Source organism: Oncorhynchus clarkii, chromosome 10, assembly GCF_045791955.1.
Source record: "Oncorhynchus clarkii lewisi isolate Uvic-CL-2024 chromosome 10, UVic_Ocla_1.0, whole genome shotgun sequence".
Classification (NCBI taxonomy): domain Eukaryota; kingdom Metazoa; phylum Chordata; class Actinopteri; order Salmoniformes; family Salmonidae; genus Oncorhynchus; species Oncorhynchus clarkii.
In genome coordinates, this window is record NC_092156.1 from 59,428,364 (window position 1) to 59,444,689 (window position 16,326).

At 42.3% G+C, this 16,326-nt stretch overlaps 1 protein-coding gene across 1 annotated transcript in view; it reads right to left on the reverse strand.

Annotated features, from left to right (window-relative positions):
* Window positions 1-221: 221 nt before the first annotated feature.
* The window catches only part of LOC139419685 (melatonin receptor type 1A-A-like), a 56,390-nt gene continuing 40,285 nt past the window's right edge, over window positions 222-16,326 (reverse strand). Inside the window, exon 3 of the mRNA XM_071169670.1 lies at window positions 222-1,481. Within this exon, the coding sequence (XP_071025771.1) occupies window positions 613-1,481 (869 nt within the window). The 3' untranslated portion in view covers window positions 222-612. The remainder of the gene's footprint in view (window positions 1,482-16,326) is intronic.

Sequence of the window (16,326 nt, forward strand, 5' to 3'; positions counted from 1 at the left end):
TCATCAGATTATTGATGTTGGTGAAATGAACCTGATATATATTCTCGTACATCTATATAACATATACTTCATATAAAATAAAAACATATAATATGTCATACATAGAGTCACTGTTATCATCACTGTAAACATGAAAACAAAAGTACATTATCACTTTTTTAAGTACCAAAAAAACGAACAAAAGTGCTTTTTGCAAAAGACAAAAGATTAATTTTCCCCGTTTCGCTTTGACTGTATAGAGGTGAAGATAGCACAAATCACGGACGGTTCAGAAAGTTTCGTTTTTGTATTTGGTAATTGTTCTCCATTCACTTGGATTTCTTAAACTAATCTTGCTATTTTATGTCACGTTGGTTCCCTTAAGCCTCCCCCCTTTGTTCATGCGTGTGTGTTAGTATCACCCGGTCCCAAATCGCTCCCTACCCCTTCCCCTGGGCTCCTTAACTCCTCCAATGTTTGTAGATCTGCAGTGTACTGGAAAGGTACAAGAAGCGAAATGGGGCAGCTTGAGCTTCCGCCATATTGCTTCCTTCCACCTTACAGATGTATAGACATCGATGGGTTCGCACCATGGGGGAGGGGTAGGGAGCTCACTGGGACCAGCTGGTCCTCTCACACCAACTCCAACTTGACCTGGTTGTTGTTGGTGATGAGCGGCGACGGCTTGCTCTTGAGCCGCTCGGCCGCGTCGTTGGAGCTGCCGTGGAAGAAGATTCGCGCCGTGCAGACCGACACCACAATGCGCTTGTACTCGCGCCGGAAGTTCTGGTTGAGCACCCCGTATACGATGGCATTAAGGCAGCTGTTGAAGTAGGCCATGAAGTAGCTCGCCACGAAGAGCCACTCGGGGATGAGAGGCACCACCACCTCTGGGTTGATGGCCACTGCCAGCCCAATGAAGTTGAGCGGCGCCCAGCACACGGCGAACAGCACAAACACCACGAACATAGTCACGAAGTTCCTCACGTCGTGTGGCGTCAGTTTCGGTCTATTGTCCGGTTTGACACGTCGCCTAACCTGAATGACCAGGATCCAGATCCTCAGGTAGCAGTAAGTGACGATCATGATCGGTAGGATGAAGTGGAAGAAGACCACGGCGATGGTGTACGCCGAACTCGCAGACTGCTCAAACGTACACGAATACACCCTGGGGTCATACTGCAACGAACCCACGAAGAGATTCGGCACGATGGCCACAATGGTCAACGCCCAGATGAGTAGGACGTAACACACTGAGTTCTTGTCGCTGTACAGCTTGTCGTACTTAAGGCTGTGACATATATAACAGTAGCGGTTGATGGCAATGCCGGTGATGTTGAAGATGGAGCCGATGACGCTGACGCCCATGAGAAAACCGCTGATCTGGCAGTGGACATAGCCCAGGTTCCAGCCTTTGTGGAAGATGGAGGTGAGGACCAGAGGGTAGGGGTAGATGGCCACCACCAGGTCGGCCACGGCCAGGCTCACCACAAAGATGTTTCCTAGAGCGAGAGAGAGAGAGAGAGAACAAAGATCATGGACATTAGAAACTATTCTATCCTATCACAATCAAAGTCATCAAGACAAACACTATGTTAATGTCACTGAATAAGCGGCTGAATGGACGGACAGGTAATTGTGTTTCCATTCTTTCAGACAGAAAGGCTTGACTAATTTATTTACATATACCATTTTGCATACCTCACAACACAGCAATCTGCTTCAAGGCTACTACTTTGACAACTAGGTGCTTATGGTGAGAGAAAAACAATGCCTTTGAATCTGCATATGCTTGTGTAAGTGTGTATGTCAGTGTGTGTGTATGTTTCTTTGTTTGTTTCTTAGTTAAGGACCATCAATCAATTACACAATGTAAATTAGACAATATTTTCATGTTGCACACCTTTTAGTTTATTTGTATATGAATTTCTACAATTTATAGTTGTTTTTAGGTTTTAAAGTCATTGACATTTGGAGCTATTGAAAGTTTAGCATATTCTCCCATGTACATTGTGTAATTTACTGATGGTCCCTAACTAGCCCCATACGGATATCCAAAGTCAACCCAAATTTACCACAGACATTACGATTGGGTCGCATGCAGCAAAGATGGTGGATAAATTAAGATAGTTCCCTCAGGCCATTAGCTATTGAAAAAAATGTATTACGTTCCAGTCTGCTTAATTGGGTGTGTCTCCCATAGACACCAGTGTAATAGCAGCTGGGTCTGGTCAACTTAATTTATTAACTTTCATTTAACCATAACATTTTACAAAATAATCGGCAAGTGTGGTGTCTCGCTTCATCTTCCATCTCCGGCGTGCATCTGCACTCTGAATTCATAATTACTTGTGTGCTGCCAGCTCTGGGCATGTGGATAGGATTGAAATTTTGAAACCAACCCAACCTTCATTTACATTGTGATGCAGTCATGACTACCACAAGTCTCACGAAAATACATTTTGGACAAGACTGACTTTATGACCAAAATTATCCTATTTACACTTGGTAGTCAGTTTTGACAGTTGTCATGACTTTCCCTTTTGGGTGAGGATCAAAGAGTGCCCCCCCCCCTCTCCCACCAGAGAGGAAGGGGTGGAAATTGGGCCGGTTGATGACTTTAACGACCAGTCGTAAACTTTCTCTCTCTGGCCCTTTGCAGTATGGAGAATGGAATGTCTGGGTATTAAAACAGAGAGATACTTTGCAGTACTTTAACAACAGAAGGTTGGACATTGAAACAATATTTATATCATAAATAGTGTGGTAAATGGTTGGTGGGACTCCAAACAATAATCATGTCAAATCAGTTGTTGTTTTGTGATATCATTAAGGACGGTATAACTAAATAACAGTAACTCTACCAATGTATACGTACGTCCCAGTTATCAGATTTACACCTAAATGTTGTGGACTTTATATGATTAAATATGAGACTATTTGTGATAAGATGAAATGTGATTCTAGCCTTCTAAATGAGATAATTGTTTTTCCTAAGAAACATTTGCCAAGTCAGTAACTACGCCCACGTGAGCACAGACATTGTGGCAACATGAAGTATCCGCCCTCCAAGGCAAGTGCATAAAAGGACCGCTAACAACATTTACATTAGACCAAAACATGACGGGTGTGTAAACCGGTTCCAGCTGTACCCTGAATAATCATAACTTAGACTAGGGTTTGTGCAGATTTGAAGTCAATGACGTTCAGAATGAGACTGATACGAGGTAATAATTATTAATGGATGATGGTATGATAACGATTTATAACAATATATTATTGAGCTCATTCGTGAAACGGTAACTTTTTTCCATGGTGCCCCAAGATTGCTAATGAGTTGGTGTTACATGATTAATTTTCGATAGTCATGTCATTAGTCATTAATCAATAGTCATGTCACGACACAGTAGAATAAATGTTTCTGATTCATATTGATGCCACATAGGGTGTTTTCTAAATGAGAAGTTGGTTTTTAGACTGTTTCTTGGTAGTCTTAAATAAATCTACTTTGAAACACAAGTATACTCCTCACACACATGGTTATGGGCAACAGCAACAAAAAAGAAGGCACCCATACCATGGCAGATACACAGTTGAAATGTTTTCAATTTTGAGTTTGCATCCCAACATTACACTAGATTGAAATATAACAAAAACCGTTTGACATAGAAACATCATTTGTTTATTTTTTACAATCTTTATTCATTATCCAAAAACATTCCACAAGTGAGGCAAAAGAGGGGGCTTTTGGTCATTGACTCACCAGCAAGTGAAGTGAGTGCATGACATGCCACTTCACACAGAGAAGGAGGATGAGAACAAATCTCTCATTATATTCTGACAGGACCACGCTCAGGCTCGCACACGCAAACACACGCTAGTTAGTTCCAAGTTTGCTTTAATTATGCAAAGTCAGTGTTTTTCCCTGCGTTTGCCCGACAGATCTTCTGAAGAGTGAAATTGTATGCGTAAAGGCAAAGATTGAATTTACTCAATCAGGCAGTTAACAGCTTTCACCTACAGTGCCTACAGTACTGTATGTGTGTCATAAACATGGTCCTGTTAGTGAGGAGTTCCTCTTGTGTCAGACGTGAGCTAAACATAAAGGCAGCAAGTACTACGCTTCGACAACATCGCTACAACGACTCAGCAACATTGCAGTAGCGCTGAAGTATCGTCTTTCCACACCCATCACTCCTTGACTTCCAGCCACGATCTATCACACAGATCAGTCGCCAGACGCTTCTGGGAAATGTGTCACTCTCTCCGGGACGCCGGTGGCACAGACACGCAAGCACAACAAAACCCAGGTCTGCCCGGTGCCTTCCCTCTCTTTCTGTCTCCCCTCTCCCTCGTAGCATACCAGAAATTCTTTCATGGCCGAAGACCTTTCCTGCAATAAATTAAGCTTTGTCCTCCTGGATCTGTCATCCAGGAGCCCTCTGTAAGAGGATTATGTGCACCTGCGTTGTGCACCTGCTATTGTAGCTAGACGAGGAGACTTAACAGAAGGTCTGGCGGCTAAAACAAAGAGATGTTTCTCAAGCTATGGCGTGAGAGCTTAAGGGTGGAGACAGCAAGGGTCGAGGAGTTTGCCTTTAAGACCTCTAAGACCAAGATTGCACTACCCCTCAACGTGAGACTCGCTAAAGCAAAGCTGGGGCCAGGGTTTAGACTATTTGAGCTGCTTGGAGTGTTCATACAGAGCCTAGACCTTGACAAGGTTGTGAGACAGAGCCCTACAGCCAGCTCGGCTGGCATTCAAGTGCCCTGAGGCCTGGTTTCTATCGGCTCTTGTCACCGTGGAGGCTAGACCCGCTGATTGACACACCACTCAAAGTATTAATTTGGCTTAAGGGGAGATACAGCCCAGCTCTTCCAAGTTTTAATTTTTCATTCACTTGCCACTGACTTCGATAAGGATTTAGGCATGAGGGAATAACCTCTGGTCTTTTTCTGTGGCAGGCAGTGGAGATACATTTTTTCAATGGAGCAGCATGGATAAGATAACTTGAATACCTCGAGCGGCGTGCCCTTTTTGAAGGACAGCAGGTAGAGAGAGTCAGAGTGAGTCCAAGCACGTCGGCGCCGGCCAACTGTAGCCTCACGGTTATGCTCCGCTAATGAGGTGTGAATTTCAACGCCTAGGGTCAAAGTGTAAACTCCACAACTTGAGGGTCAGCGAGGCACCAAGGTCGAAGTGTCAGCAAGTGGGAGAAGGTCCCAAGGGCCCTAACTCTATTGCCCCTGGCAGATTATTATGCATAGGCTAGATAGCTAATCTATGATAATGTATGCCAGTGGTTCCCAAACTAGGGGAGATTACCAAATGAAAAAGGAACATTCAACTTACAGTACTCTTGAATGTTGTAATAGTAAAAGGTGCAATTTCAAAATTGGGTAGTGCATCAGAGGTTTTTCTCTTGTTCAGTCAGTCATTGTAGAGAGAGCTATCTATTTATTTAGCCCATGTCATCTAATGTTTTGATTTTGTTGTAAAGTTTGAGTCACTCAGATATCAGATGAAATCACATAAGACATACATTGCAGGGAATTAGCTTTAAAACAGCACATAAATCCTCCACCCTATGGCAAAATGTATATGTTTGCAGCGAGCATGTATACAAATTCAGGAAATAAGCATTGAATATGCAAAACAAGAGGGGTGTGAACAGTTTGTGTCATGAACAGTGCTTGTGCCCATAGAAAAAGACGTTGGAGAATGCATATCTGACGTTCATGAATTGTAACTTCACATGTAACGTTCACCTTCTGTACTTAGGCATCGATAGAATGGTTAATAATTCAAGTGTTTCTTTCACAAAGGCAATGTGGAAACACTGGCTTATTTAAGTCAATGATGGTGTTATAGAATTGGCATGTGTCACAGATTGGGCTAGTTGGAATTCACCCAAAATATCCCACCGCTGCCACCTGCACAACAATGATCAAATTGGATTACGATGGCTCCAACTCCCTCACAGCACCAATGTGACAGATCAGAGTCAAACACATAACGGTGAGATGGAGCTACTGTACTGAGACAAAAGTGGACGCAAAAAAAAAATGAGTGTGTCGTCTCTCTATGGCACTCACTGTAATCTGGGTCCTTCATATAAGAGAGGGAGAGAGACAGAAAGAGAGAGAGAGAGCAAAAGGGAGAGAGAGAGAGAGAGCGAGAGATGGACAGGGAGAAAGAGAGAGGGAGAGAGAGAAAGAGAGAGGGGGCGAGATAGGAGAGAAACATGAGCGATGTCCCTCGTGACATTATTGGATTTGCAGATATAGTGTTTGTGAATGAGGGCTGGTGACAGGCGTGGATGATGAGGCATGCCTCTCCAGAGTTAATCTGTTCTCTCCTCTCTACTAAGGCTATTTCAAGAGCGGACCATAAAACAAACGGCTTAGACAGGAAAATGGACAGCATTTGGAAAGCATGCTAAAACAATATGTTAATGCAAGCAGTGTAGAGTATCAGCGAGATCACACCAGATATTATTATATTCAGGTCCCCAGGATGTCAGGAGCTGCATTCAATACCATTCACTAGAGGCAACGTGACCACGTATTACCATCTAGTAGGGAGATACCTTCAATACCATCCACTAGAGGCAACGTGAGCACGTATTACCATCTAGTAGGGAGATGCCTTCAATACCATCCACTAGAGGCAACGTGACCACGTATTACCTACCATCTAGTAGGGAGATACCTTCAATACCATCCACTAGAGGCAACGTGAGCACGTATTAAAAATCAAATCAAATCAAATCAAATTTTATTTGTCACATACACATGGTTAGCAGATGTTAATGCGAGTGTAGCGAAATGCTTGTGCTTCTAGTTCCGACAATGCAGTAATAACAAGTCATCTAACTAACAATTCCAAACTACTGTCTTGTACACAGTGTAAGGGGATAAAGAATATGTACATAAGGATATATGAATGAGTGATGGTACAGAGCAGCATAGGCAAGATACAGTAGATGGTATCGGGTACAGTATGTACAAATGAGATGAGTATGTAAACAAAGTGGCATAGTATAGTATAAAGTGGCTAGTGATACATGTATTACATAAGGATACCGTCGATGATATAGAGTACAGTATATACGTATGCGTATGAGATGAATAATGTAGGGTAAGTAACATTTATATAAGGTAGCATTGTTTAAAGTGGCTAGTGATATATTTACATCATTTCCCATCAATTCCCATCTAGTAGGGAGATGCCTTCAATACCATCCACTAGAGGCAACGTGAGCACGTATTACCATCTAGTAGGGAGATACCTTCAATACCATCCACTAGAGGCAACGTGAGCACGTATTACCATCTAGTAGGGAGATGCCTTCAATACCATCCACTAGAGGCAACGTGAGCACGTATTACCATCTAGTAGGGAGCTGCCTTCAATACCATCCACTAGAGGCAACGTGAGCACGTATTACCATCTAGTAGGGAGATGCCTTCAATACCATCCACTAGAGGCAACGTGAGCACGTATTACCATCTAGTAGGGAGATGCCTTCAATACCATCCACTAGAGGCAAAGTGAGCACATATTACCATCTAGTAGGGAGATGCCTTCAATACCATCCACTAGAGGCAACGTGAGCACGCATTACCATCTAGTAGGGAGATGCCTTCAATACCATCCACTAGAGGCAACGTGAGCACGTATTACCATCTAGTAGGGAGATGCCTTCAATACCATCCACTAGAGGCAACGTGAGCCCGTATTACCATCTAGTAACATATGAACTAGAGGTCGACCGATTATGATTGTTTAGCGCCGATACCAATACCGATTATTAGAGGACCAAAAAAAAGCCAGTACCGATTAATTGGACGATTTTTATATATATATTTGAAATAATGACTATTACAACAATACTGAATGAACACTTTTATTTTAACTTAATATAATACATCACTAAAATCTATTTAGTCTTAAATAAATAATGAAACATGTTCAATCTGGTTTAAATAATGCAAAAACAAAGTGTTGGAGAAGAAAGTAAAAGTGCAATATTTGCCATGCAAAAAAGCTAACGTTTCAGTTCCTTAATCAGAACATGAGAACATATGAAAGCTGGTGGTTCCTTTGAACATGAGTCTTCAATATTCCCAGGTAAGAAGTTTTAGGTTGTAGTTATTATAGGAATTATAGGACTATTTCTCTCTATGCCATTTGTATTTCATATACCTTTGACGATTGGATGTTCTTATAGGCACTTTAGTATTGCCAGCCTAATCTCGGGAGTTGATAGGCTTGAAGTCATAAACAGCGGAATGCTTGAAGCACAGCGAAGAGCTGCTGGCAAATGCAGGAAAGTGCTGTTTGAATGAATGCTTACGCACCTGCTGCTGCCTACCACGGCTCAGTCAGACTGCTCTATCAAATCATAGACTTAATTATAATATAAGAACACACAGAAATATGAGCCATTAATAAGGTCAAAACGTTTATTCTTTCAGTGAAATACGGAACCGTTCCATAATATTGCTGTTACATTGCACAACCTTCAATGTTATGTCATAATTATGTACAATTCTGGCAAAATAATTACGGTCTTTGTTAGGAAGAAATGGAACACACAGTTCGCAACAAGCCAGGCAGCCCAAACTGCTGCATATACCCTGACTGCTTGCACGGAACGCAAGAGAAGTGACACAATTTCCCTAGTTAAAATAAATTCATGTTAGCAGGCAATATTTACTAAATATGCAGGTTTAAAAATATATAATTGTGTACTGATTTTAAGAAAGGAATTGATGTTTATGGTTAGGTACACATTGGTGCAATGACAGTGCTTTTTTTTCGCGAATGCGCTCGTTAAATCATCACTCGTTTGGCGTAGGCTGTGATTTGATGATAAATTAACAGGCACCGCATCGATTATATGCAACATAGGACAAGCTACCATGTGTAGTTAACTAGTAATTATTTTAAGATTGATTGTTTTTATAAGATAATTTTAATGCTAGCTAGCACCTTACCTTGGCTCCTTGCTGCACTCGCGTAACAGGTAGTCAGCCTGCCACGCAGTCTCCTCGTGGAGTGCAATGTAATCGGCCATAATCGGTGTCCAAAAATGCAGATACCGATTGTTATGAAATCGGCACTAACTAGTCGGCCATACCGATTAATCGGTCGACCTCTAATATAAAAGCAATATGTTATCCTAAATGTAATATGTAAACATCTGGCATTCGACCAATTCACACCAGCAGACATAATAATGCAAAGCAACACCGGAATACAGAAGACGACCACAAAAGACTAACTAGACAAAACAAAACCTACAGTTCGAAGCAGTATAAGTGAAAGCTGATTCTGCAGTAAGCTGCCCCTCGTGAACTGTCATTGTCACTAGTTAATAAATCACAGGAGTCAAAGCTATCATACGAGGCGGACCAATGCCAGAGAAGAGAAGAAAGAACCCAAATGCAGACCGAAGAGATTCACATTACCACAGGTATTTCAAGGCACTTACCTAACTCTTGACATTTCAGAAAGTGCTTTTAACTTGTTCCATCTTCTGGGACTCTGTCTCTTTTTCTCTCAGTGCAGGTTTTGGCCTTGCAGACAGACTGTCAGATCAGGGTGCTTCCCTGTGTCTGTATTCAGACAGAACTCTTCAGACAAGGGTGAGTTTTTAGTTCTGTGCACATTGACATTTTTCTAACTGCGACAAACTACTTGCTTGGGCTCTTGAAGACCTCAGGAAAGGACTTTCACTGTTATATTCATGTAAATGGAAAACAATTGTCAAGTTCTTCCAATTCCCTATTTATTTATCTTAGTGTTCGGCACAATAAGACGAATCCTAGGGTGCGATAGCGCTGTGGTTTAACAGTACTCAGATAGACATGAATCGTACATCCCACCTACTCACGGAACATGCCACAAAACAAATCCACCAAAGTTGCTCATCTTCCCTAGTTCACGGTCTCAATCTCAATTTGCCGGTCTGCTGGTCAATTTTTACGGCCCGCTACACCATTGCGTGTCGCAGCTTTGAGGACCATGCGCTGTGCATGTACCTGTCCGGCGCACTCACAGTCTCTCCTCGGGAAGCTGAGGAAGCCGCGATGACAAAACACCATGGGTGTTGTCACAATGGGATGTCAACACGGCCCACACAGCTGGTGGCATGAAGAGAGATGACAGGACCAGCCACGGTGGTCGTGGAGCCAGACAGAACCCCCCCCAAGGCGGAGTTGTTCGCTGTCATGTTGTCAATCCGATTACGCCATCCTTCATTTGTGAAGTTTCGCCGTCTCCAATGTTAGTTGCAACTTCTCCTCCAAAAACATTGACGGAAAACATCAAACCTGTGAACGAGGCGCTAGTAAAGGTATCGTATCGTATTTGTTCATGCCTCAACTGAGTGACAAAGGCTGTTTGCATCACCGTTCTAGATGTGGCACAAAACTGCAAGTTTAAAAAAAAAAAAAGATAACATCTTCAATGTGTCATTATGACCAAGAAACTACGATTCGGTCCAACACGAGGATCTGAAAAGCTGTGTTTTAGGCTAGCTAGCTGTTAGCATGTAGAGTCACTGCTACACAATAACACATTAGCTGCGTAATTTTCCCAAACACTCCTCTTGCTTCTAGTTCTGAGCAATTAGTGCTTTTCGAGGTCGGGTTAAGTCTCTGTTCGATTATTCAAAAAAACAATTGCGATTTTCAGTTTCGATTATTTGGGTTGAATACTGTAACAACACAGAATAAAATAATGAATTAAAGTCCCATGATGGTACTGACTGTTCATGACTGCTGATCACTTCTTAACCATCATTTAATTCCCATTACTTTACTTAAAAAAAATATTTCAGTTGTTGTGTATCATACATGTGTTTTATTGTACTTCATTTTTTCATTCCAAGTCAATGAATCTCTATAGAGCGACTGCATACAGTATGTTGTCTGACAAAATTACTATTTTGCAGTTCTTCAAAGTAAATAAGACATACTTTTATGACTGGATCATTTATTTTCAGGTATTGGTACCTCGCGAAGCAACAGCTGCTCTCTATATCCCCTCAGACCGGACAAGTAGATATGCAATGGATTATGATCATTGTAGTTAATTACCACGTTTTATGTGCTAAACGATGTAGAATATTTGCCTGTTGGAAACTACAACTCCCTACTACATCACACAGTTCAGGCTGGTCTGATTTATCTCTAGAAAAACTGTGCACATTAATAAGCTTACAGAAAAGAAAACAAATGGAATTCAAATCATTGAACCGATGTCGGTCAATTAGTTGTAAAAAAAACAAAGAATAGGCCTCCTGGGTGGCGCAGTGGTACAACCAGAGACTCTGAGTTTGAGCCCAGGCTCTGTCGCAGCCGGCCGCGACCGGGAGGTCCATGGGACGACGCACAATTGGCCTAGCGTCGTCTGGGTAAGGGAGGGTTTGGCCGGTAGGGAATATCCTTGTCTTATCGCACACTAGTGACTCCTGTGGCGGACCAGGCGCAGTGCACGCTAACCAGTTCGCTAGGTGTACGGTGTTTCCTCCTTCCGGGTTGGATGCGTGTTGGGTTGTGTTTCGGAGGATGCATGACTCTTGACCTTTGTCTCTCCCGAGCCCGTACGGGAGTTGTAGCGACAAGACAAGAGAGTAACTATTAACAATTGGATACCATTAAAGTGGGTAAAAAAAATAAAAAATGTAAATGAAGAAAAAACAACATTTTGTTTAATCGCTCAGCACTACTTTCTTCACATGGGGCCCTGGCCTGTTGTGTACGGACTACTGTACTTAAGGCCCTGAGGGGGGTGTGGGTTGGGTAAATGTGGGTTACGGCTTGTTGTAGCCCCGGGCACCACTGCACCTTACTTCAGCTGCTCACCAGAATCCACCATCAGATATTGTAGAAAGAGAAAAATATATTCACAGAACCACTTGGACAGACAGAAAGCCCCCAATGCACGACAGCTGCTGTCCCTGATCCACTTCCTGGGCACTTTGAATGCAAAACTAGGACCCTACACTGGCACTGTGTTGCACTGTTCTGGACTGTGCGCTAGAGAAAAGGATGTCAAAGCGCCAGGCTGTCCATTTCCGGATCCATACTGAGCGGGTTTGCAAATAAATCCATTTGGTCCTAAGTTCCAAACCCATCAAACCTTTTTCTGTGCCGGTAAATATCGGAGGTTCAAAGCGAATTCAGTGTCCCACCAGAGGTCCACTGTAATGATGGCCACCACTTCAGGAGTATCAAAGGGTTGTTGGAGCCTGCCGGGGTGCTTTGGGCAAGCCCCAGGTGCCAACTCCATTATTTTCGAAAGGGGCCTTTTGATTTTGAGCTTTGGGGCATAAGGATACAAGCCAGGGATGGCCTAGCAGCAGGATTTCAAGTGTTGTCCATAGCAAACACACAGTGCCACAAATTTGGGGAGGACATGTGTGGGGATTATCATCTTCCCTCCACCTCCAATTAGACCCCCGGGTGAATTTGTTTTGGAAAGACAAGCCTGTGCACCACACAGTAGGGAACTGATGAGGTGACCCAGATAGGGGGGAAACAGACTGAAAGTTCTGCCAGGACACAATGATTACAGGACACGGTCGAAGTGTCTGCATATACGCTCTCTGTGTCCTAAACGAGCGTGAGAGAGGTCTTAGTTGGAAGTGATTCCAGAGCTATTCTCAATGATTTTCCTCAAGGAATACTAAGTGGCTAACAGGCTAACAAACCATATAGTGCAGTCGTATCCCATTAGGTGTTGGAATGCGAACGCTAATTAAGAAAACTGGAGAGAAAACTCATAGCGTCATGATATACAGAGAGGAGGTTTCCCCCTCCTTTTTTCTACCTTCTCATATAAACTGGTTAAATAAACATTGTTTTCACGTCATTTCAACCGATGAAGTTGAATCAACGTGGAAAAATGATTGGATTTTCTCAAAAGTCATCAATGTAAGAGAATTTTCTATTTTTTTCATCCAACGTTTAACCTAAATCCAATGCAACGGTGAAATGTTTTGCTGATTTCACTTTGAATTCACATTAGTTGACAACTCAACCAAATGTAAATCAAAACTAGATGTTGAACTGACGTCTGTGCCCAGTGGGTATCCTGCATATAGGAAACCAATTATGAAGGGTTTGGGCTCCATTTTGCAGTTATCAGCAGGGGTTGTAACCGGATCAGGAAACAGAACCGAAAACCTGAAAATGTAATTTTTCGAGGAACAGAATCAGAACCAGGAACGAAAGTGATCTATAATGTTCCGGAACAGTTCAGTTATTTTAAAAGCATGGGAGCCAGTTAATAACGTTATTTTATGTTCTGGGCATTTTTTTCAAGTCTCACAAAAGAACGGACACTCTTGTCACTCACAAACTTATTCCAGTGTCTGCCTGACAGCTGAAAATCTATTCCAGTGTGTCTGCGTGCGTGTGTAGGCTACCTACTCCTGACCCTCCAAAGCACAGGCTACTGTAGCCTACTGATGTTAAAAGCATGATTCAGAAATGAAGGAGACATTTTTTTATTTGAGAAGAATGGATTCACTTTTTCAATGCTAGTTAAGGTTACTACAGTTATCACGTTTCACTTTGGATGTATTAGCTACAAAAGGGTAAGTGTTTTTATTTGAATTCAGGTGCCACTCTGCATTTCACAAGCTTGTTAGCTAGCTAGCTAGCTCTGGTCCAATGTTAAAATGGAGATAGCCTCCATGGCGCAGCCGTGCTGTCACAGACGCTATAATGGCTCAGATACAAAAATGAGTCCTCTATTTATCTCTATGGGCCATCTCCATTTTGAAGTAGTAAATCTTCTTCTACCTCTTCTATTAGTTGGTAAACAAACTAAAAGGGTGAATACCGCCACCTGGAGTGTGTTGTTTGAACAGGTATAAAGCCAAGGTTGGCGATTTACTGCCACCTGAAGTTATGGAATGTTGTTTCATGAGTCTAATTAATTGGCTGATCCCTCCTGATGATCGCGATAGAATTATGTGATCCTTCCTTAAACCATGAGGAGTCCCACCCAGTTGACTACTTTAAAATGGTGAAAGTCCTCATTGGCAATGTCCATGCAAGCATTTGTTATTTCCAAGTAGCGATCTCTATTTATCTCTATGGATTGAATGCATTATGCCTTGTAGCTTTTGAAGTCCTCATAAAGACACCATTTAATGATGAGCTACTCGCGGTCTTTAAAATGATAAACAGGTCGACCCATTAAAAATGCTACCGATAGGTAGACAAAGACTTTTTGGTAGCATGGCACTATGCTGGCTGTTTGACAAATGGCGGGAGATTGGGGGAAGGGTGTGGGTGTTTTTTTCTTGATTAAGTTATTAATTACAACGGTATATCCAGTATGATTAACGCACATTTTTTTTAAAGGATGATTATCTTTGGAAAGGAAGATTGGGTGCATTACAGTAGGGTGAGTGTTCGCTTGTTTGCATGGTACTGAATATCCCCATAATTACAATAGAATATTAAGATGGACTAGATAGTGGGTCATTTTCCAAAGAATGATGGGTTAAACGTTTAAATGTTGTGCCCTTTAAATCTGAACTAAATGAATATGAGCTTGGTACATTGGCCAAACTCATTAGTATGGAAGCCATGAAGCCTTCTATAAGAAAATATATTTACCGGGCTGCAATATCTCACATTATTCCCACACCTACCTCTTAATTGTATTCCTCCCAAATGGAAACACCTCGACATACTGTGAGTTTGAAATGACCAATTGAAAAATTACCGTGTTTAGTTTGTGGCCTACAGTAGCTGAATACTACACACCTACACAGTACCAATACACATCTGGTAAAACATACACAATTAATATTCCTTTAAGAAATAAATATGTTGTTTATCGGTGTAGGTTGAATTTGCCCCTGAATGCTGATCTTTTTTGCCTCATTAAACCTCACTATTGGTTAAGGTTAGGTTTGGGGGAGGGGAAGCTGATCCCAGATCTGTACCTAGGGTAAACTTCACCCCGGAGTGTGTGGTTTATCCATTGCTACCATAAGTGACAGTTCAGTGTTTTGATGAAAATATGTTGGCCAACCGGTGCCTAGCCAATGGTTTAACATCTGCCTGCTGAGCCTCTAAATTCCGATTGGCTGGCGTGATGGTTGTTAGTCTTATCACCCATTTATTAAGCAGATGACCTAGCCCCTGCTGACTTAAAAGACCTCAAATGTAATCTCCTTAAACTTTGAATGGGAATGCGTTGCATAATATGTCAATCTCATATCTTCCCATTTTCATGACATTCTATGACTTTGCTGTCGTGTGTCTTTTCTAATGAAACCAACCCCCCCATGATGAAAAGATAAACCATGTTGTTTATCCCTCCCACGTGAATAATGTGGCCCTATAGGATGACAAGCCTTCTGGGTCATGTTCAGTAGGTAAAACAACATTTTGAAATGTTTCAAAATGGGGAGGTACTACCTGAACCTGTCCAATCGGAAAAACAGATTTTTTGGTTTTCCATTTCAAAACGTTTTGGTACGGTGTACCCGACTGAACACCACCCTGGTTAGTAAGGGACCTGTCAATGCATAAGCTGTCACCCAGCCAACCAATTTTCTGTTTATGCAACGTGTTCACCATCAAAGTCGTGCCAATACCTTATCCGGAATTCTGAGCATTTCGTCATATTTATTAATCCCTATATTAAAAAACCCACTATCTTCAATTCATCATTAAAATGAATCCTATTTTCCACGACAGTGAGTAGATCCCATCCGTTCGCCTGCCTCCCACCACTCTCTCCCTCCATCCCCGACAGCTCAGACACTCCTGTAATTACTTTTCTGACAGCTCGGCGAGTGACCCCAAAAATACACAAAATAAATAAGCCACACATTGGGGTTGACAGAACACACACACACACACAAACACTTTCCCTGTCACACGCACACTAACTCTCTCTTTCCCTTTATGTGCATCGCTCTCTCTCTCTCTCTCTCTCTCTCTCTCTCTCTCTCTCTCTGTCTCTGTCTCTCTCTCTCTCTGTCTCTCTCTCTCTCTCTCTCTCTCTCTCTCTCTCTCTCTCTCTCTGTCTCTCTCTCTCTCTCTCTCTCTCTCTCTCTCTCTCTCTCTCTCTCTCTCTCTCTCTCTCTCTCTCTCTCTCTGTGTCTCTCTCTCTCTCTCTCTCTCTCTCTCTCTCTGTGTCTCTCTCTCTCTCTCTCTCTCTCTCTCTCTCTCTCTCTCTCTGTGTCTCTCTCTCTCTCTCTCTCTCTCTCTGTGTCTCTCTCTCTCTCTCTCTCTCTCTCTCTGTGTGTCTCTCTCTCTCTCTCTCTCTCTCTTTCTATTTCTCTTTCTCTTTCTCTCTCTCTC